General features: G+C 29.1%; 2 protein-coding genes and 2 long non-coding RNA genes across 6 annotated transcripts in view; 2 read left to right on the top strand and 2 right to left on the bottom strand.

Annotated features, from left to right (window-relative positions):
* Positions 1-1041: 1041 nt before the first annotated feature.
* Positions 1042-9282, bottom strand: LOC413012 (EH domain-containing protein 3). The gene is made up of 13 exons (XM_026440890.1): positions 8987-9282; positions 8276-8475; positions 8100-8195; positions 7399-7638; positions 6950-7256; positions 6655-6869; positions 6399-6542; positions 3562-4059; positions 3167-3480; positions 2843-2951; positions 2402-2720; positions 1875-2045; positions 1042-1669 (listed from the first exon to the last, which is right to left on the bottom strand). The coding sequence occupies exons 2-13, from the start codon at positions 8441-8443 to the stop codon at positions 1464-1466; spliced, it is 2787 nt and encodes a 928-aa protein (XP_026296675.1). The 5' UTR covers positions 8444-8475; positions 8987-9282; the 3' UTR covers positions 1042-1463.
* Positions 9283-9476: 194 nt separating this feature from the next.
* LOC113218809 (diuretic hormone class 2) overlaps positions 9477-22158 on the bottom strand; it is a 38869-nt gene continuing 26187 nt past the window's right edge. The window contains exons 1-4 of one of the 3 annotated variants that reach the window (XM_026441047.1): positions 12881-12967; positions 11043-11148; positions 10493-10597; positions 9477-10367 (exon numbers count right to left, since the gene is read on the bottom strand). In XM_026441047.1, coding sequence (XP_026296832.1) covers positions 10235-10367; positions 10493-10597; positions 11043-11128 — 324 coding nt within the window. In that variant the 5' untranslated portion in view covers positions 11129-11148; positions 12881-12967 and the 3' untranslated portion in view covers positions 9477-10234. Of the gene's footprint in view, positions 10368-10492; positions 10598-11042; positions 11152-12880; positions 12968-22158 lie in introns of those variants that run through there. The other 2 variants (XM_026441049.1, XM_026441048.1) reach the window with 2 other exon arrangements.
* LOC113218810 lies at positions 10513-12622 on the top strand. Its single transcript, XR_003304753.1, has 4 exons — positions 10513-10874; positions 11015-11160; positions 11287-11500; positions 11574-12622. It is a non-coding gene; the product is annotated as an uncharacterized LOC113218810 (long non-coding RNA).
* Positions 17164-18217, top strand: LOC102656709. Its single transcript, XR_003304752.1, has 3 exons — positions 17164-17230; positions 17377-17469; positions 18129-18217. It is a non-coding gene; the product is annotated as an uncharacterized LOC102656709 (long non-coding RNA).

Raw genomic sequence — 22158 nt, 5'->3', positions numbered from 1 at the left:
TATATATACAAAAAAAGATATAAAATAAAAATGGGGTCAATATTAAAAAAAAAGATATAATTTGATTTCTTGAGATATTTTTATTTTTCAGTTGCAGTGTTATTTTTAAATGTAATATATTAAAAAATTTATTCAAATATATTCGACATTTTATCAATTTTCTGTTTTCTTTTTTAAAATTAGAATATGTTTACATTGTCGATTAATATTAATAATTTTTGTTAAAAATATATATTGTATAGATAAAGAAATAAAAAATATATAAAATGATTCAATATCATTACATTATTTAGATATGATTCGTATCATTACATATATTTTTATTTTGATACGATAACGATTTCATTCCATGGAAATTTCTATTAATACCAAAGAACAATTTACTTTATTTGATCATAGATTAAGATATTTGTTAAAGATATATCACTTTTGCTTTATCGAACATTTGTGTACACACAGCTATACGATTAGAAAATATAAACATCTTATACTTTTATACCTTTTTCCTGTTTTATAAAACAGGAAAAATTCACATTATTTGTTATTAAATTAAAAAAATTAAAACATTAGCCATGGAGTGATACAATGAATTTGTACACTTCTAAGATTTAATGATATAATAATATGCTATAATAATAATAATAATAATTATTAATCATTTTTAATAATTAAATATTAATAAAATTTCATAATAATTATTATTATAATAATAAATATAATAACAATAATAATTATAATTTTAATAATAATAATAATAATAATAATAATAACGTAATAATAATAGTAATAGTAATAATAATAATAATTTGTATTAACAATTATATTCAAAAAATTAAAGAAAAATATATTACATGCGCGCGCGTATATTCTCTCATTCGTTCGTTCGTTCGTTCGTTCGTTCGTTCTTCATTATCTGTATAATTTTATTTTTTTCACATATCTAAGTTGTTGTAATTGTTTACAATTTATAAAAAATATTCAAATTAACAGAATTTTATTATTAATTCCTGATGTGAAGTAAAGAAAGAAAAAAAAGATGAGAAAAAGTAAAAATTTGTACTTTTATCAAAAATCCAAATGTTTGAATATAAAAAGCATAACTCGAAAGAGTATGTGGTATATTTTGAAAGCATTGAATAAGTTATGCCATGAAAAACAATTTTCAATTTAAGAAAAACCATTTTATTATTATTTTTTTCCAAATTTTTTGCATTTTAATTAGATGAAAACTATAAAAATATTTAATGAAGTAAAATTCATGACTATCGCATACTCTTCCGAACATTTAATAAATTTAGCAACATTGATCGATTTGATATTTGGCGATGTTGTATTGGCGAGTGTGTATATATATATATATATATTAATAAATATAATTGTATGTGTGCGCAGTAAACATATACCAAACATACATCAAACCATATTATTAATGAACAGATATGAATATAATATTGAAAATTAAATTATGCATTCCGCTTCGACGGCGGTATTAAATGATCTGGTAATTCTGCAGGTAGATCATAACCTTCGAGTTTTACATTAATTAAATGCATCGCTAAAGCAAATTCATCAGAATCTAGAAATCCATCCTTATCTATATCGGATAATTTCCAAATTCTTCCAAGTACATTGTTCGGTAATTTTGATTTTACCATTTCCGATTTTGCCGCTGAAAATATAATCCGAAATGAATGAATGAATATTATTAATATTTAATAGCAAATAAAAAATATTATGTAAAAATCTTTTATATTTGTATCTTTATATTTACATTCAAACTTTGAATAATATTATTTACAAAAAAAATTTGCTATTTTTTTGAAATTTAATGAATTATAAATACAAATTACAAACATATAAATATAAAAACTTACCTGCACCTGTGATTTTTCCATCACATGGACCGAGTTTTTCGAATATTGCATTGTATTTATATCTTTCCTTATTAACTATCCATTCCGGTTCACCTGCACCAGCATCGATACCTTCCCCTCGTTTATATCCAAATGGACTCACTTGATCAACTACTCCTTCAAACGCACCGCCTATGATACAAAATATTACATCATATAATCTCTTAAAGTATCTCATATTATTTGAATAAATAAAAAAATATAAAAAAATACGAGAAAAATTTTTTTAGCGAACGATCGCAGTAACAATAAAATAAAAAAAAATTTTATTTTTCTTGATTATTTTTCGAAATAACATGAAAATAAAGAAATATAAATACATATATGATTATAAAAGTGATGAAACTGGTAAATATATTTAATGAAATTTAATTATATAAATTTAGTATATTAATAAATAAAATATGAATGTATTTTTTATATTTTTAACTTCATATAAACATATGAGAATATTCATATATTAATAAAAGATAAATAGAGAAAGATACCTTTCACGAATAAATCTGATGTTGTACCAATTTCTTCATGAGGAATCATACTCATAAGTTGAGCAATATCTTTAACAAGCATATTATCAACCACTTCTAACAATTTAGGTTTCAAAGTATTGAATTTACTAAAATCATGATGAGCTAAGAATTCTTGCATTTTTTTCAAGTCTGGAAAATCGCCAGGTGAAATCTGTTGTTCTCTTTGTATTTGATCATAAATTTGACCCAAATTTTTTATAAGTTCCTTTTTTTTAGTATCTTTACCAAATACACTGGGCATATCTTTTCTTAAAGCACTGATTATATAAGCATGCACCTATAAATTGATATATAATTAAATTTTATCTTTGAACAATATGTAACTGATAATCAATCGATTAGTAATAAAAAGGCGCGGTGATTGATAGCGGATAGGCTATCATTTTTACGCTCGTTTACCTTTGCTAACCGTGCACGTTTAATCAAGTCATTAAGCTTTCTAAGCGCTGCATTTTTAGGTAATGATTGCATATCTTTGAATAAATCTTGTTCCTCGTCTTCGAATAATCTGAAAATAAATGCAAATACAATAACAAGAAATATATAATTTTTGCAATATATAATTTTGAAAATTATATATAAATTCGAGTATTTATATCGAGAATATTTAATAGCTTCGTATAACAAATAGAATTATATTATTATTAGTATTTTAAAAAATATATATATATATATGTAAATAAAATAATAATAAAATATAAATAATAATAATAGATTATTCACCTTTTATTTACATCATATCTTAAAGGTTGATCCCAAAACGAGCCAATATATACTCTAGCTACTTCAGGAGTTTGTAAAACTTTTCCTAAAGACCACATTAATGCTCCATATACTCTCATGAGTTGTTGATGATCAATCATATCAGCTTTATTGAGAACAATTCTAATTTTATCATCATGACCACGTAATGCCTCGATCAAACGTCTAAATTCATCAGAAATGTCAAGTTTATGAGCATCAAATAATAAGATGATTCTGTCTACTCGTTCGGCAAACCATTCCATAACGCCAGTAAAGTCATAACCTCTGTCCACCTAATATGAAAGAAAATGATTATTAATTAAATCTAAAAGTTAAATTAATAAAATTTAATAAAAGTTTGAAAAAAAATATACCCTTTGTTTTTCACCTGATAAAATACCAGGTGTATCAACTATAGATATGCCTTTTAAAACAGGAGACGCGACCGTAGAACATTGAAATCTATTAAGGAAAGCATTTCCAAATTTAGAAAGTGGACGAAACTGCTTGTTTGGATCAACAACTAAAGCATTCCCAGGGATTACACCCTCTTTCTCATTGTACATAACTGCAATGAAGCGATCTGTCGTTGGTTCAGGTCCAATTCTTATTCCAGGGAAGTCTCGTTCTAGTAAATATTTGATGAAAGTGGTTTTGCCTGTGGAATATTGACCCACCAAAAGAATCATGGGTTTTGCATCAAAATCTGGATCGTCAAGTTGAGGTGAATGAAAATCATGGAATTGATAATGTTGTTCAAGAGGCAATAATTTTGATTTGTATATTTTTTTGAGGCCATCAGCAACATTTTCAAAGAGATCCTGTTTACCGCTTTCTTCCCGAGTTAACCAACTGAACATCTTGAATAGTAATCAAGATAATAATCCTACAAATATAATAATGCATTTACAAATTTTTATAAATGTTTATGATATTAAATGTCTTTTTTTTTTTTTTTTTGCTGAATAAAAACATATTTTTAATTCGGTTTTGATATTATTTTTTTTCACAATTTTGATATAATTTATATCAATTATAATTATAATTCTTAGAGTTTTATTTTCTCTATTTTCTTTTTTATTATTAAATAATAATAATAATAAATAATAAATACATTTATGAATAAAATATGTATTTTACAAATATCGTAAAATATTACGGTAAGAAGAAAAAAAGAAAAGAAAAATAAAATTATGATGAAAGATATTTAAGAAATATTAATAGAAACAAAATCTACCCTTTTTGCACTGATTCTGTAAAATGTACAAGTGACAGGAATGATGAAAAACTATCATACGGCACGACGTTTGACAGCACGTATAATTTATATATATTGAAACGTTGAATTGAGATGCACTTTTTGTCAGCGAAATAAATTTAAAAAAAAAATCGATGGAAACTTAACAATTTATTTCTATTTCTAAAACACGATCGATAAAAGGGAATCATGTATCACTTGAACGTGTTAGTCATAAGAAAACAACCGGTTGTGTATGACCACTCAACAGACCACGTCGCGAACAATTCTACATGTATATCAATACGACTGCGCATCGCGCATCCGAGTATACCTCCTTCCATTTTCTAGTCTATTCTCCCTCTCTCTTTTCTGCATTTCACTATTCTCCTCTATTCTTTTCCATCCCTTTTCTATTTCTTGAACATTTCTCTTATTCTTTTTTTCTTTTTCTTTTTATTTGTTTACTTGTTGCATTAAGTGAATATTATATATCTATGTACATTTTTATTCTTTTTTTTTTCAACATAAGATATTCTTATAGATATTCTTTTTCAACGGTATATATTGTTTCGTAAATAGGAACAAAAGTTGTACAAATATTTTCAATGATTATTAAATATTGATTAGATATATTTAATTGATCATGTACATGTGTAATTGTATCAATTTATATAGAATTATTTGTTGTTTCTTAAATCTATTGGAATTACGAATGATTAAAAAAAGTAAAGAAATAAATAAAAAAAGAAAATTAAAAAAATAATCACGAACAATGGTATATAAAGAGAGATAATTTTTATTAATACATGAATTCGATTGATTTAAAATGAAAAAATATGATTATATTTTTAATGAAATATTTGAAATGGAAGCCAATAGAAGTTTTAATTGAATAAAAATACATAATTGATATATGAAGATTATTTATCCGCAAGCAGTAACACAATTTTAGGAACTTTTCTTTTCTATAAAGATAAGTAAGCCTCTTTTTGCCGAGTGATTCATATGTCTATATACATATTATACATATAGACACTAGCTATGTAGAGTCACGCGTGTATTTAGTTTTATCTTGAAATGAGTACGCTGTTACGCGTCACTGTTAATCGAGGTCGGTCATATTCCATCTATTTTATATATATATATATATATATATATTATATATATAATATATAATATATATATATTATATATTATATTTATTCGTTTACTTATCCACTTATTTATCTATTAAAAAAAGAAAAGATCATAAATATAAAAGAAAGAGAAAAAGGAATGAAAGGCAAATATTCTAATTTTTAATTGTTATCAAATGTTTTTCACTTGATATAATCACTAGTAATAATTAAAATTAATTCATCTTTAATTCCTTATTAAAACTAATAATGGTATTTATTAGAAAACAATTTTTACATATAAATATATATAAAAAAAATATGTATATACATATTTGACTTATAATATAAAATTGTATGACATGTTATAAGTACATACTTACATACATGTATCGATTCGTATTCGATGGCATTTAATCGACATTCACGCATTATCTTCTGTTTGAATATTTGAATTAAACGGAAAGAGTGCTTGGAATAATCGTTCTCGAATTGCGTAACGAGACATGCAAAACATTCAGTGTCATTTGTTGCGTAAGCAACGCGGACACATCCTGGTTAAACGATTTTGTGCCAATTTAGTAATCTTAACCAGCTTCGCTCGAATTAGAATTGATTCGTATGATACGGCATACTTCGAGATTATACGTGTTATCATGGATGTGTGAGAGAAATAGAAACTTTTTCTTATTTTTTTATAAAATAAATTGTTGAATACACACAGAAACACACATACATGTATTTTCTTGACATTCGAGAATAATCTTGAAAAAGGATAGTTATCATTCATTCACATTTGTTCCAAGTTAATGAGTATCCAATTTATACGAGTTAAAAGAATTCTTAAAAAGAATTATGAATACAAGCATTCATTATCCCAGTTATCGGGAAGTACGTTTTTCCACAATTTCATCAAATTTTTTAACAGACAAGGTGTACCACACTTAGGTATATCCATAGAGCGTGGTATAAGTGTTTTTGTATCATTTAGATACATCAACTGTAAAAAGGGAAAAAAGAAATAAAAAAAAAATATTAAGAGAAAGGGGTGAGTGAAATAAAATTTCAAAAGAAACAAACATAGTTGAAAAAAAAACAATTGTTAATATTACCTTCAATTCCATATCCTCTGTAGAATTGGATCCAGCATGCAATTGAAAAATAAGCGTCGATCCATATTCAGGTTTGAAGTATTCATCCGTGAAACCCATGGTTCTTAACAAATTAACGAGAGTTATATCATGAGCAGAATAAAAATATGCTCGTCTTGTATCTTGATTATTATTAAATGAATTCATACGTTCCAAAATTTCTTTGAGCAATGGCCCTAGAAAGAAAAAGCTATATATACATATAAATATGAGATTATAATAAGAACAGTTTTTGGATCCTTTACAATTTTTATACCTCCGCGAAGTCGTTGTTGCAATGTATTACTCGTAAATAGGGATAAGCTACGAGCTGCGATTTCACGCATTTGTCGATTATAGTATTTGATTGTCCATTCGGGTAATTTTAAACCATTGCGTTCTTCAATTTCCAAAGTGTTGTATAAAAATTCAATATCGGTAATCGTTGAAATATTTTGCCCGGTATAATTAGAAAGTTCTTGAAAGTATTTGCTTGATGGGAATTCTGCACTTTTAGAATCGTTCACGTATGCTTCTTTCAAAGCTTTTTCTAATCTTGGACAAGGTGCTTTAACTACAATCATCTGAAAATTATATTTTTTTGCTTGGTATTCTCTCTCTCTTTTTCTCATTTATTAGCATACATCATATATATATGTATATGCTAATAAATGATATATATATATATATATACGGTTTTGTGATATTCCAATATCTAATATATACCTTATCCAAATTTCTGGGAGTCGAATGAACAGGGACGGGTCGCCAGGTCAAACCTGATACAAAAATTTCCTCATTGGTTGGTGGATATAAACCTGCTAATAAAACTTGCGCGGACATTATACACCGATCCGCATAACTACTCTGCGTCAGAGATAGAGTACTATCGTATGTGTTGCCAATTATCGAGCCGTATTCAGTGCGAATCCATTGACCAATGTTATACATTCGTAGCATGCCATCCTGTATATAATGTGAAACATTCGGAATCATGTACATTAATAATTTTTATAAATAACAGATCAAAAAACTTATACATTTGATATTAATATTAAATAAATAAATAAATAAATTATTTGTATGATTATATATGTATTAAATATATATATACATATTTTGTTTCGAAATATTTTTTCTCATCTCATTTTATAAATTTATCAATTTATATAATATCAATTTTAACTTGACAAATAAATATATTAACATGTTTGGATTGGTAAAAAATCAAATTTCAGACAATTATCGATTATAATAAAAATATATATATATCTAAAATCGATTATGTAAATGTACCGAAACAAAGAAACATAATCTGTAGTTAAAATTTCAATTCGATTTATTATGATAATAAATATGTTAAAATAAAATTCGATTGATTAATAGATAGATTCGTCGATTTAATAAATTTATTTAAAATTTATAACCTTTGTTAAAGCTCCCCAACCACCTTGCCATTCGTAATTTCGATATGGATCATTTGGATAAGTTTCCGTAGGGTTACGATCTCCATGTCGAAAAACCTGTTGAATCATTATCAAGATTAATTGGTACAAGGATATGATACAAATTATGTATCAAAATAATATATATATATACTTACAAATATCACCTGTTGTATAGAAGTTTGTGTACCGATCGTTGAAGCAAATGCCACATACGCGAACAATACAGAACCGATACCGATACTAAGTATCGAAACCATGATGTGAGTATTTACGTTATTTCGTTGAGAATTATTACACGATTTTTGTTTATTTTCTTCGTTCATTCTATTATATCTGTTGTACGTGCAAAAATCATCTAGAAGGAATGCGGCTCTAATTGATCGATTTCGATGATTTATTATGTTTACAAAAATAATTTGTTATAAATAAAATAGCATATTGACCGAAAGTCACATCTAAGATAAGATTAGAGATAAAATCATGCAATAAAAGAGGAATGTACTTTCCTTGTTACGCGAGACTTTTTGTCACATGCAAACAGTACATTGAATATATATATGTATACATATATATTTATTTTTTATGTATTATCAAATAAATATATAAAAGATCATTTTTTCTTTTAGTTTAAGAACTTGAATTAAGATTGTATTTATTTTATTTTATTAATTAGTGATTGAATTTAATCTTCGATCAATGTTTGTCGATAACATTACATGTATATGTCGAAATAACCGTTTTTCTCTTATTACTTTTTGTTACTTTTCATTACCGTTGCTCTTATTATTGCCCAATCGATCGATGAAACGAAATAGAAAGACATATACATCTGTGTGAACAAATGACATTTAAAAATTTATACGTACATATATATCTTTGAAGATACGTTTGCGCATATAGAGCAACGCAGATAGAAAAACAACGTTGTCGAGAGATGTGGAAAAAAAGAAAGGAATCGATTAACAAATCGATTATCAATTTTTTGATTAAAAACAAAAACACGCGCGATAATTCCTACTTAGGTAGAAAATCAATGTCTATATTTTTTGGAACAACACATTAAATACACATGTCGGTAGAAAGAATGTGCAATGTATCGATATGATCCGTCAGATAATATAACGTATTCGACACTAGAGTGCGCTCATATGCACATCGAAATGGTGGGGAGTTGTGTCACAAAGTATAGTATGTTGCGTACTATAAAGTACAAGAAAGGTATAAGATCGAGCAACGTGACAAAATTATTTTAAGAATTCGTACTATTCGATTATTATGATAATTTCTATATAAATATCTCTTTACAATATATATATATATAGCAAAAGATAAGGATAAAATAATAAATAGTAAAAATAAGGCAAAAGAAAGGTACATTGGATTTATTTTCATTAATTTTACATACGTATTGATACGTTGACCGTTGGATTCAACAGCATTCGTTCGAAAACATAATCGGTATAAAATATATAACTAATTCAAGAAATAAATAATAATCATTCATATACTTATGATATATTAAAGTACAATGATGTATTATAAGTATTAAGCTTTATATATATAATAATATATTATTAATATTGATTTGTTAACGGAGAAATATTTCTATAATTTACATTCATCTCGATTAGAATTGTGCATCGAAATTGTCGTTGAAAACATTCTTGCGCAAAGGAAAACATTGCTTCGTTGAATCTATGAGAAGCATGATCGAAAAATAACAGATTTTCATATTAGTTTCAATTACAGGAATATTCGATCGATCATAATTTCTCGTACAATGTTTAATAATGTAATTTAATATAATTTTACCTATATATGTTTTCTCGTGAATTCTGATAATTATACACGTAATGAAGATTTTATTTTATAACTAAAACGATGACTAGAATTTAATTGATTACTTTACTATCAAAATAGAATAAATTAAAAAAATATACGAATTGGATAGAAATAGAAAATTATAATTTAAAATAAATATAGATTTAATTTATAATATTGATAGAACAGAAATCTTTACGAACGAATGCAAGAAAGAACGCGCATGAGTGAACATCTATGATGTTAAAATTCGAGATAATCGAAATCGCGATCGATCGATGTGTGTTTTTAATCTAAGCTTGTTCAGAACGACGTCGACGGCCGGGGCCTCCGGCATAATTTGCCGCGGCAAGTCCCATCAAATGTTTCGCAGCTTGTGATCCGCTGAATCCGCGGCTCAAGCCAAGATCCAATCCACGTTTGTTACTGTAAAAAGGAACCGCGGTCAACGGAGAAATTATAAAAAAACGGATAATGAATATTTTAATTTTTAAAATTAATCAAAAGAACGTTATATGCGATCAATTTAATAATACTCATGTTATATTTACTTTTCAAGCTCTGGATTGCGTATCATAGTGTGGCCAAGTCGGGTAATAATTTCCATCAATGCTTCCGGATCTTCTTCATCGAACTGACTCCAATATCCTTGTTGACTATACGAAACGAAAATGAATAATATCACTTTTAACGAGAGTATATTTCGATTAAAATGAAAATCTCGTTACTTAACGTCGTTTTAACTATCAAATTTACAACTTGTTGTCATTTTATATATACATAATATTAATAGAATGGAAAGATGTAACAACAACGTTTCTCGTCTCTTTAATTTTAGATACAGTGGAATCGTTTTCTCTCATTAAACGATGTCTCATTAAATGGAACTAGGTTAAATTTCTGACATTGCCAGATGGATCTCCCGTTCACTTTGTACGTATATATATATTTTTTCTCGATTTCAATATAATATGCACAATTAAACTGATTTATGTTTTTATGTATATATTTATATACAATATTAATTATTCTGGATCATTTCATCGTATCTTTTGGATAAATTATAAAAAAAGAAAAATCGAAAGATCGGAAAAGACTTACGGTGCAGCATTCGTGGAAAGATTGGACGACACAAAAAGACCCACAACCATTAATAGCACGTAGAACGATATGATTCCTTGCTGCATCTTCGATGTATCTTTTAAACCTGGAATTCAAAGTAACGTGATTTCATTTTTTAAATATTAATCGATTCATTTTATTCTCCGTACATTTAACATATTATTAATAGTAAAAAATTTAATATCTCATAACTTTATTTAAAATTTTTAACACGTGGATGTAGAAGAAAGAAGAAAGAAGAATGAAAGTTGAAAAAAAGGAAGGCAATGTTTATACCACTTTTCTTTTCTCGCACTATCTCGAAAGAAAATGGACGCATTCAGTGGGTAAAGCGACTAACAAACTATTCAACCGACAATCTAGGAAGGAAAGACCGATCGTGGCCAACTTTTCGAGTAGATTCCTCCGTTGTATTGTTTCGATACATGTATATGCGAGTAAATATATATATATATATATAAATCGTATACAATTGTAATTTAATAAAATATATATATTTTTTTTTTGTAGCACGTTTATTCGAAAGTATACATAAGGAAATTCGATCTTTATGGAAATGAAGATCTGGAAGTTGGTAATACACGTCTCAGATTATAACGACTCCTTTCCATTTCTGATAGTATCGATGTACGTGCAATTAGTATTTTATTGGAAGGCAATCACGAGTCGCTTTGAGCGTGCCGAATGGCCGTAACACGGGATAATTGGATTCAGCGCTTCCGATAATTGATGTTGACGATACGTTTTCACGCGTGTACTTACATTCGTTAAGAACGATTCAATATATTTGGATATATATATATATACATACGAAAATGTATAAATCTTTGAAAGAATTACGAAAGATGTTTTTAAAAAAAGAAAAGAAAGAGAAGATGAGAATTAAATGTACTTATTTGCCAGGAAGAAGGTGAAGAGAAGTAAAGAATATCTATTGAAAAAAAATTTTATCACATTGTACGGATAAAAGATTCGATTAATTGTTTAGTTTATACAACAGTGATCTAATCTTTTGTTTCTTATTTTTTTTTTTTATCGTATTTCGTATTTTTCCTACTTGGTGATTCCGTTTCCCCGTTCTTCGTACTCCACATTCCGTATCTCGTTTTCCGTTTTCCGTTTTCCGTTTTCCGCTTTCCGCTTTCCATCCGATGACTGAGCAACACTATATTCGCAACAAGGTGAATCGCGGTTCGATCGAGCATGAAAATTCAAGAAATTGAAGACCAGCTGCGCGTTTCTCCACGATTCTGATTCCCTTATCGGTTCGATTATGATTTACGAATTACGAGTGGTAATTGGGAACGATAAAGAGTTTAGTATTTTTTTCCCCCTTCGACGTGATTAATAATCGTTTCTTACGGACGAGGGAGACACAAGAAGAATTTTTCGAAAGGAAATGCGACAACGAACCCAATTACTTGTCTAGAAACAAATGTAACGAACGTGCTGCGAATTATTTTCATAATATCACGAATATCGAAAGAATTATATTTTAAAAACCGAATCAATGAAATAATCACCGATCACTAATTATAATATTCTTTTTTTCATAAATAAATAAATAAATAAATAAATAAATAAATAATAAAATAAATAATAAAATAAATAAATAAATAAAAGAATGTATTTATTCGTTTAATATAATATATAATTTAATAATAAATACTTTATATCGAGATTTAAATTCAATACACATAATATAGTAAATTTATACAATGCGTGTATAACAATTGATTCGATGTTGAAAATTAGGGACGAATTCGCGTATTTTGAAAGAGGGAAAAAGAGAAGGGAAGAAGAGATTGGCCGCTTACCTATTAACGATAATAGTGGAACGAGTGCCGGTGTAAAGTTGTTGCTCGAGACACAAGGTTGTTTCTTCGAGGGCGAAGAGCCGTGCTCTGTGAATACGAATTTCTTGGTTCACGGTTTATATAAGCCCGCGCGGGGTTTGCGCCACTTGTTTCATCCCCATTCCCATCTCTATTTCCCATCCCCACCCCGCAACGCTTGCAAAGTGTTCTCGACCAATGAAACGGCCCCCCGCTCTACCCCATCCGAGCTTTCTACCCTCGATTCTCGTATATCGTCTCGATAACCACCAACGAGCGCAACGCTAACGCGCGCACCCTCTACCACATTCCGCTGTCGCGACGCGTTGATTCACCGCAACGTTTCATCCATTTTTCTTTCCTTTTCGTCTTCTTGCCCGATTTCCCTCCCCCCAATTAAAAAGATAAACAGAGAGGATTCGCGAATCGAGTCGATGATTTATCCCATCATTCGCTCATTCACACGAATGATATTCTCGAACTCTTCGAGAAAATCAAACGTAAAGGATGTACAATTTTTATATAACGTAAGTCGTTTAGAATGTTGGAATCTAAAATGCTGAATTACTTTCACTTTTTATATTTGATCAAGTATGAATGGAAAAAATTAAATCGTGGAAGAAATTTTTCGATAATTTTCGATTAACATATTATATGTTTTTTTTTTATAAAAAGAGAGAATGAAATTAATCAAGGAGCATTGATAGATCGTATGAATCGTAATCTCGAGTCAAGATTGCGAACTGATTTTGTCCATTTTTCTCTTCTCATTTCCTGCAGCTTAGATATTTACGAGAATTCGAGAATCTTATTACCGTTTATTGCGACGCTTATAACTTATCCCTTTCTTAGGGCGCCGTCTGCCGTTATAGTTGGTCAGAGTATGTAAATCATAGGCTGATAGGTCTATATATTCAATAATGGCGCTTGCTCGTGCAACGAATATGATCGTTGTGAAACAGATGAGGGAAATAGGAATAATAAGATTGTGTCGAGTAATGTCGAGCAACTTTTGAAATTTTGGAAATTTTTTATTATTGAGAAAAGTACAACGAAAAGACGGGCAGGGAGGAGTCGTGGAAATGAATAACGGAAGGGAGTGAGAAAAAAGAAGAACGTAGCATGGAAAGAGAAAAGAAAAATTCGCGAAAAAGTAGCCTTTTAATCGTTTCCGATTGTGTAAATCGATTTGAATCGTTTTTTCCTTTTTTAAAATACATCGATTTATCGATTATCGATGTATTAGTTCGGTAACGCGATAAAAATCGTTAGTCGAGAGAAGAAGGAAGGAAAGGAATCTCGAGCGCCGCGATAAAATTAAACCGAAGCCAAAAAAAAAAAGAAAATAAAAATAAGCGTACGAAAAAGATTCAAATTTTCGCTATAAAATCATTATCCCTGTTTCTTTTTTTTTTTATAATGCTTTGATCTTGATTTAATCATTCGAAAAGGATTGAAGGGAGGGAAGGAGGGATTCTTTAATTTCAACGATTGCTTTTTTCCTTCTTTCTTTCTTTTTTTTTTTTATTCGAATATAATTCGCCACACAATTTCCACATTCTTACGAGAAATGAATCGAAGCATGGAAGAAATCGATATCGTTAGACGTTAAAATGAAATAACTCTCTCGGTTTTACGAGATATTTGTCGAGACATAAACTGGAAATTAATCCGGCATAGCCAGTATGGTTTACTCGATTTATTCAAACGTCTGTGGGTTTATTTAAACTTATTTTCATAGATATTGATTTTAAAGCGGGGATATGATGAAAAAAATTGTTCAACCGAGTTATCGATTATTATTTTATCATCGATCGGTATACCACGGTATTCTCCGGTTTCGAACAATTGTTCAAGATGGAGACAATTTGACGCCTTGAAAATTATACGTATACGTAAACGTGTTCGCCGAGATAAGAGAAGGCTCGTCGTAGGCTGCCGCAACTACGAGCGTAATTTTTATTGGTCCTTTTCCCTTGTTTCCTCTCTCTCTCTTTCCCGTTCTATCTCTCTCTCTCCGTTCCGTTCCGTTTCCACCGAGATGGAACGAGTTTAGTTACGTTTATTCGTCAAGATTGGTTCGTTTCGATTACATCCCGTATCCTAAAATGATAGCTTCCCTCTTTTTCTCTCTTTCTCTTATCCTTTCCTCTCTAGGGAGCGAACAGTCGATTTAATGATTTTCCAAGATATCTAAACTGTGTCGAGAGCAAAGTTACGAGAGTTAGTGGGAAATGAGCGTTGGTCGATCAATTGGCCGTACTTGCCGGTCCTAAACTGATCCTCGATCCGCGCTACGCACATCGCGTACATTACAAGTTTCTTTCTCGAGAGACTTGCTATTTCTCACGTGTTAACGTATTACGTAATAATATTCGTGGTAATCTATCAGCGTTGTATCACCGTTGCGTCACAGTCCCGTTGTAATTAGAATTTATCGTTTTTGTACTCGATCGAGCATTACGAATTAAAAGGAAGGAAGGAAAGAAAATCGTAGTCGTAGCATGAGACAAATTCGTAAAAAAAAATGCGGATGATCGAAAAGTTAACGAAATACGGCTGACGAAAAAATCGTTTCGATCCCGTGAAGCGAAGTATCAATGCCACCGCGATGTGGGGAAAATATGTATAAGGAGTCTTACGCGTATAACGAACAATGTGCATCCTTTTATGCACTCGACGATCCCAACATCTTTTAAAAATTACGATACTTTCGCCTCGAAAAGCTTTAACGGAATTTCAACTTGGTCTATTCCGCTCGAAGGAAAATCGATTATACATTATCGGTTATCCGTTATCCGCCCCGATGATGAGAATTAATGTTTCGTTAGAAAGTGATTCACTGGAACTTAAAAGTAAAAAAAAAGTTAAAATTTCTTTCCCGCTTAATAGAATTTTACGCTTATATAATAATAGAATGATTCATAGGGATATTGTTGCTCGTGAATTTACACGATCGCCTGTATTTGTCCATTTATTTTATTTTCCGCACGATCGCGTGTATACTTATTCGCACAGCTAGGACCGTTATATTTGACGGTTGATTTACAAACGCGAAAATTTGAATGGGAATAACGGGAAGGAAGGAAGAGAAAGAGAAAAAGAAATTGCACGACTTTTGCATTGATTCGTTACGAAATAGATTGTATAGGGAAATTTTTTTGAGACAAGTTAATATTTGTATTCTGTTTAATCGACTGTATTTAACTAGAGAAAATTTAAGTTATCGACTGTTGAAAAAAATACTATTTCGCTTTGGACAGAGCGACTTTTGCTCTTGTGAACAATTCTCACTAAAAATAATAATTTTTGCTCTGATCGATCTCGTATTTTTATATTAATTAATTATTTGATAATTTATTCGTGTTCCAAACAGTATAATTTCTTATTAACTAATAATTATTTTTTTTAAAAAATAGAAATGATTGATTATATTTTTAATAGTGTAGATTGCATTTTTTATTTTTATCTTTATCTGTCTAGCATGAAATATACATATTTATAATTCACTATCAATTATCAACAATGAGCTGTCATTTTTTTCTTAAAAAAGAAAAATAAATATCGAAAATATATTTTTGTAAATTCTATTTCAGAGTTTTAAAAAATGGTTTATTTTTACAACTTGTAACATGCTAAACAAATATCAAATTTGTCATGTGACGAGTGTAAGTGGAGTACTCTTTTGGAAACTCTCAAAACTATTTCACACTTTTAATAATATATGTAAGTATATATCATATTTATGCATATTTGTCTTGAATATAATGTAAATTTTTAATAGTATAATTGTAATTATAATTTTTAATGAGAAAGATTTTTTATCTTCTTGTTCTTATTTTTTCATTTTCTTTTATTTTGAACTGGAACTTAATTTTTAATTTTTATTATAATATGATGGGATTTTTTAAAATGATTTACATACATGATATAAAAATAATAAAGTGTGATTAACATGAAAGATACACTTATAAAGATCTATTCTATTTCATATAATTTTAATAGAAATTTTGTTATTTATTTTTCAGCCTCTTTTTTAATTTACGATTTGATTTACATCCTTTCATCCTTTTATATTCCAGTATTTTTTAATTTAGATACATTTTATGTTAAATTAATTATAATAATTCTATTCTTATTATTTATTCTTATAGAGTATAATTATTATACTTCAATTTTCGCGCGGCTAAAATGAATAAACCGTACTATTTCGACCAATCAGAGAACTGCTAAGATCTAGCGTAGAGAAATGAATCAATGCGCATTATATTGCGCATATTATTCAGTCTACAGTTGAAAATCGTAGCGATAGGTTGTGTTCCATCGTTAAAGGTGCATAATTACATGAAATTTATATTTGTACAAAGTATTGCATTACGATTATTAAATTTAATTATAGATTATTAAGTTTTCTATAATTACGAGTTTGTTTAATCATTATCGTTTGTGTAATCATGATTTTAAATGTTTTAATATAGATCAATTGGAGTTTCGAAGACAGGATAATTTTAAAAGTGTAATAATTTTTGCAGGATTAACATAAAACAACACGATAACTACATGCAAATGTAGTAAGTTTTTTATTTACTTTAACAGTTATTATAAATTTTCTTTGTTTCTTTTTATGCGCACAAAAATGGATGTATTTAATAGTTTGATCAGTACAATCAATTTATACGTATTTCACATATTTCATCATACATTCTCATATACACATATTTCTTCCCAAATGCGTCATCCTTATGTTTTCCAACTCGAGTGTTATTATTTCTGTATTTGTTTTGGTTTTACTTTCCAACGTTTTTTATAATAGTCTTTCCGGGAAATTGACGATTCGCGTTCGTGTTTTGAGTCAACATTCTTTCCTTCTTTCCAATTTGTAATTTGACACATCGGAATCGCTACATGTATTATTTTATTTATTGAAACTCGAGATGGTTAAACACGTAAAATGTCCTACTTATTCCTAATTATTTACACAATTATTTCTTACGTTTTATATTTAGTTTCCAATTTTCTATATCTCTTTTTAAACTATATTTTGTTTATTCAATTATTTATCGAATATAATTGTAATTCTTTGAAAAATAATTTATTCATTTTTTTATCCATTCGATCATATTTTTTTTACTACATATCACAAGTTTTTAAAATAGAATTTGAGCCAAGTTATTCTATTTTAATTTTACAATCATATATTATGTTAAAAATTTGATTTTTTCTTGCGCAGATAAATAACTGATTGTTGATCAAGTCTGAAAAAGGAATTTTCAATATGTTTTACGAAAGAGAGCTTAAATTTCTATATAGAAAAAAAAAGTAAGTATTTTTATTTTTATTTTTATTTTCTTTTTACTGAATTTTTATACAATATCTATATAATTTTATGTAATTTTTATATAATTATTATATTTATTTCTGAAAATATCAAGATGATGGTAATAATCATATTGAGATGCAATATTTTTTTATATAATGTAAAAATTTTCAAATATTTCTAATACACTATAATGTTAATGATATTATTAATTTTAATACAACATCTATAACATACTTGTTTTAAAAATAATAACAACAGTATTTTAATTCTTCTTAATAAATCCTTTTTCTTTAGAAAAAAGAAAGAAAATATGAACGCATTTATTTTCTTCACTATTTACTCTACTAATGTGACCAATATTGTGATTATGCGCAATGTGATCAGAATCAATGTTTGTTTCCTAACAGTATTTTTTGTTTTTTAAACAGAATAATAAATTTAATAATAGAAATAAATCTGAGTAAATTTAATTACAATAATTATACGCCAAATTAGAATCAGTGTTCGCCGAATATGAATAAATATTCGTTTTCTTATACTGAGTAGAATAAGTGCTTCTTTTCAAAAAAGTAAGCCAATCATTCATCGAAAAGGTAAAAAAAAATTAAATTCTGATTGCAAATATACAAAAAAAAGGAAGATTTATTTAAAAATAAATAATAAAGTAGATAGGGGAAGGATCATAATTTTCAATTTCTAAATAGAACTAAGAATTTATTTTTTATTATTATTTAATATGGAATATATAATTGTATCATTATATAATATCAGTTAATATCAGTGATGGAATTATATATTTTATAAGAAATAAAAAAAAAAAAGTGGATAGAAATAAAGGAAATTATAAAATATATGAGTAGATTTTTATTTCGAACGATTTAATTTTAATATATGCACTTAAATTACAACACCAATTATCATGTTAGATATCATAAGAAACACTTTAATTTATTTTTAAGATTGGAATTCCTATGACACAAAGTCTCATAAATTATTCTGTTTTTTCTGTTTCTTATCTGGATTGTTCCATCTATTGTTTCATTATAGAAGATGGAAATATTTTACACATGTATGTATATGAATAGTCTTTTTCTATACAAATAAGATACAGAATACATTTACATTAATTTACGTCTCATATTCCATAATTTCACGATCGTGAAAAAAATCAGAATGTATATATATTTTTTAAAATTTAGATGCGTGTAAATTATATTCGATTTAGTCACAAAAATTAATAAAATCGACTATACGAAATTATTTAAAAATAATTTCTTTGATATATATTTTCGTATATTATACGTATACATATTGAATCGTAAATCTGAGTTGAATTATTCCTAAGTTAAAATATACATTACTAATAAATTGTAAATAATTTGCTAATAAATTATTAATAAATTTATTCAATGCAGATAACAAAATCGATGATTTAAAAAAAAACGATAAAATTTAAATCAATCGGATAGATCGAAACTATCTCTATCGAGCATATTAATTTTTTATAGATGAAATATGGATAAAGAAAAAATTATAATAAAAAGTAAAAATATGCGAATTATAATCCTCTTCAATGTATGAAAGATAGATAGGAAACAGAACAAATAACGGAGAACGATAGATAACCTAAGAATTTACCATCAGTGCCATTTTTTTTTTTAAAGCAGGATAAGATAGAATAGGAATTTAGGCTTAGCGCCATCTCTCAAGTACTTTTAGAGATATTTTTTCGCGTTCAAAAGATGGCGCTGATTTCCAATTCTTACTAGTCTTTTTCCGTTATTTACTATCCTTATTATCTTTGTTTCATTTTCATCACTCTGAGAGATGGCGTTGATTCTCATATTTTCGTTTCTTATACTCGCCATACTCTTTATTTATTTTTCTCGTCTATACTTGCTCTTCGTACAAGTTCCAAATTATTTTCTCGGTATAATTTTCTCGGATAAATTAACAAAAACAACAGATTCTTATAAGTACTTGAGAATTTAAAATGAAAAGTTATCAATATACGTGACATTCGTCAATAGAATCGCGTTTAAATTTAAGTAAGTGATACGATTGAAAATTCTTTTTCATTGCAAAGAAGACCAAAGTGAAAATTAGTTGGAACATAAAAGATACATGTACACGTGTATATAAGATATACGTGTAAATGGTTTGATCGTTCGGGAAAAAAAAGAGGCTGAATTTTATCCATCCGGGTACCCGCAGCCGTATACGTGGTTAGGCTTACATTCTCCACGAGGTAAATGTATCGATATCGAATCGCATCATCGAAAAATATTACCGAAGAGTAGCACATCGGCGAAATATCCGCGATCGTGTTACAGGATCGATCGACGAGAAATTCGGATGGAATATTTTTCGAAGATAGATGCGTTATCACTTTCTCTCTCTCTCTCTCTCTCTCTCTCTCTCTCTCTCTCTCTCTCTCTCTCTCTCTCTCTCTCTCTCTCTCTCGTCGTAAACAGCGGGAATAAATACGTAGCGTGCTCGATTAATGAAAGGTGCATCGGAGAGGGATTCGTATCGAAGAACCAAGGCATATTGTTGCGACAGTAGAACGGTTATTCGCGCAGGTGTAATATCGTTCCTTCACACCTGTTCCTTCTTGATCTTTCGGCCGAATAAACCAATATAAAACGAACTTTTCCATCCGGTAAAGTTCATCCTGTAAATTGCTCGTCCCGAGAAAATTCGATATATATATATATATATTTTTATCCTTTGGCCGAAACGATAACCAACGCGCGATAAGGAAGGACAGGTGCAAGAAATTCGAATCTAACTCTCTTCTACACCGATATTATTTCCGATTATAGGTTATAACACGCAATTGTATATATCCATACGATTTCCATTCTATTCTTATTTTGCCTTGTAATTACCTATTCGTTCGATATATTATCCGGGGTCATTTACTTTAGTTAACAAAACGATCCGTTGTATTTATCGAATTCCTTTGTATTTCCAGAACGATTAATATTCGATTTATGATATTTATACGCAAGTACAAAGTTAGACTCGAAAGAGAGGAGCCAAGGAAGAGAATATATATATATATATATATACGATCGCGGTGAAAAGAACCGGATACGTGGCTGTGCTATTAAATTATCGTCTCTCTCTCTCTCGCGTTGTTCCAAGCGGGCGAGAGAGAGAGAGGGAGAGGGAGGGAGTGTAGGTGATGCGGGGTGAAGCGACACCCCTTCCGCGTTCATTCCAATACAACACATGGATAGACGTAAAGAAGACACGCGCAAGTTTTCGAATCTCGAATACGTTTCGAATTAAACGTCGAACTGGTAGACGCATACACGCGCGTGTACACAAGGTGGGCAGGTGAAGAAGGCAGGAACAGCTGCTGGACAGCTGAACAGCTGGACCGATATTCGTTTCCAGGTAGAGCGAGCCGAGTCGCATCATGGTCCAAGGATAACTGTACGTTGCGATACGAGTATTTTCAAAGATAGTTCTATCTATCGAGACTTGATGGAAAACAGGTGGTTTCGAGCGAAATGTCGAAGCAGAGTGGTTGGAATACGTGTAGCAGTATCTCTGGTATTTTGAAACCATTTCGGATGTGTATAAATTCATATACATGCGAACACGTTTGTCATTGGAAACCTTGAAGGATGGATCGTTTTCCCTCCTGGGTTTGGTTCTCACCAAAGCGTTCTCGAGATTGATTAAAAAGGAGAGAGAGAAAAAAAAAATCTCGCGTAGATGTGGTTTATACCCTTAATCGCAATTTCACTTCCTCGAGAAGCATGGCGAACTGTAGAATTGCGCAATTTATCGCGTGATACGGTGACTCAGACGGGTGAAATGCAGAGCGCGGGTGTTCCACGCGATAGATGCGGAGAGTGCGAGAGCATGTAAGTTTCGCAAGGCACGGTTCATGCTCGTGTGTAGGCGAACGTTAATTGTAAGCGCT

This window comes from Apis mellifera, linkage group LG5, assembly GCF_003254395.2.
Source record: "Apis mellifera strain DH4 linkage group LG5, Amel_HAv3.1, whole genome shotgun sequence".
Taxonomy (NCBI): Eukaryota; Metazoa; Arthropoda; class Insecta; order Hymenoptera; family Apidae; genus Apis; species Apis mellifera.
Note: the sequence above shows the minus strand (reverse complement) of the source record. Positions and strands in the feature narration are given on the sequence as shown.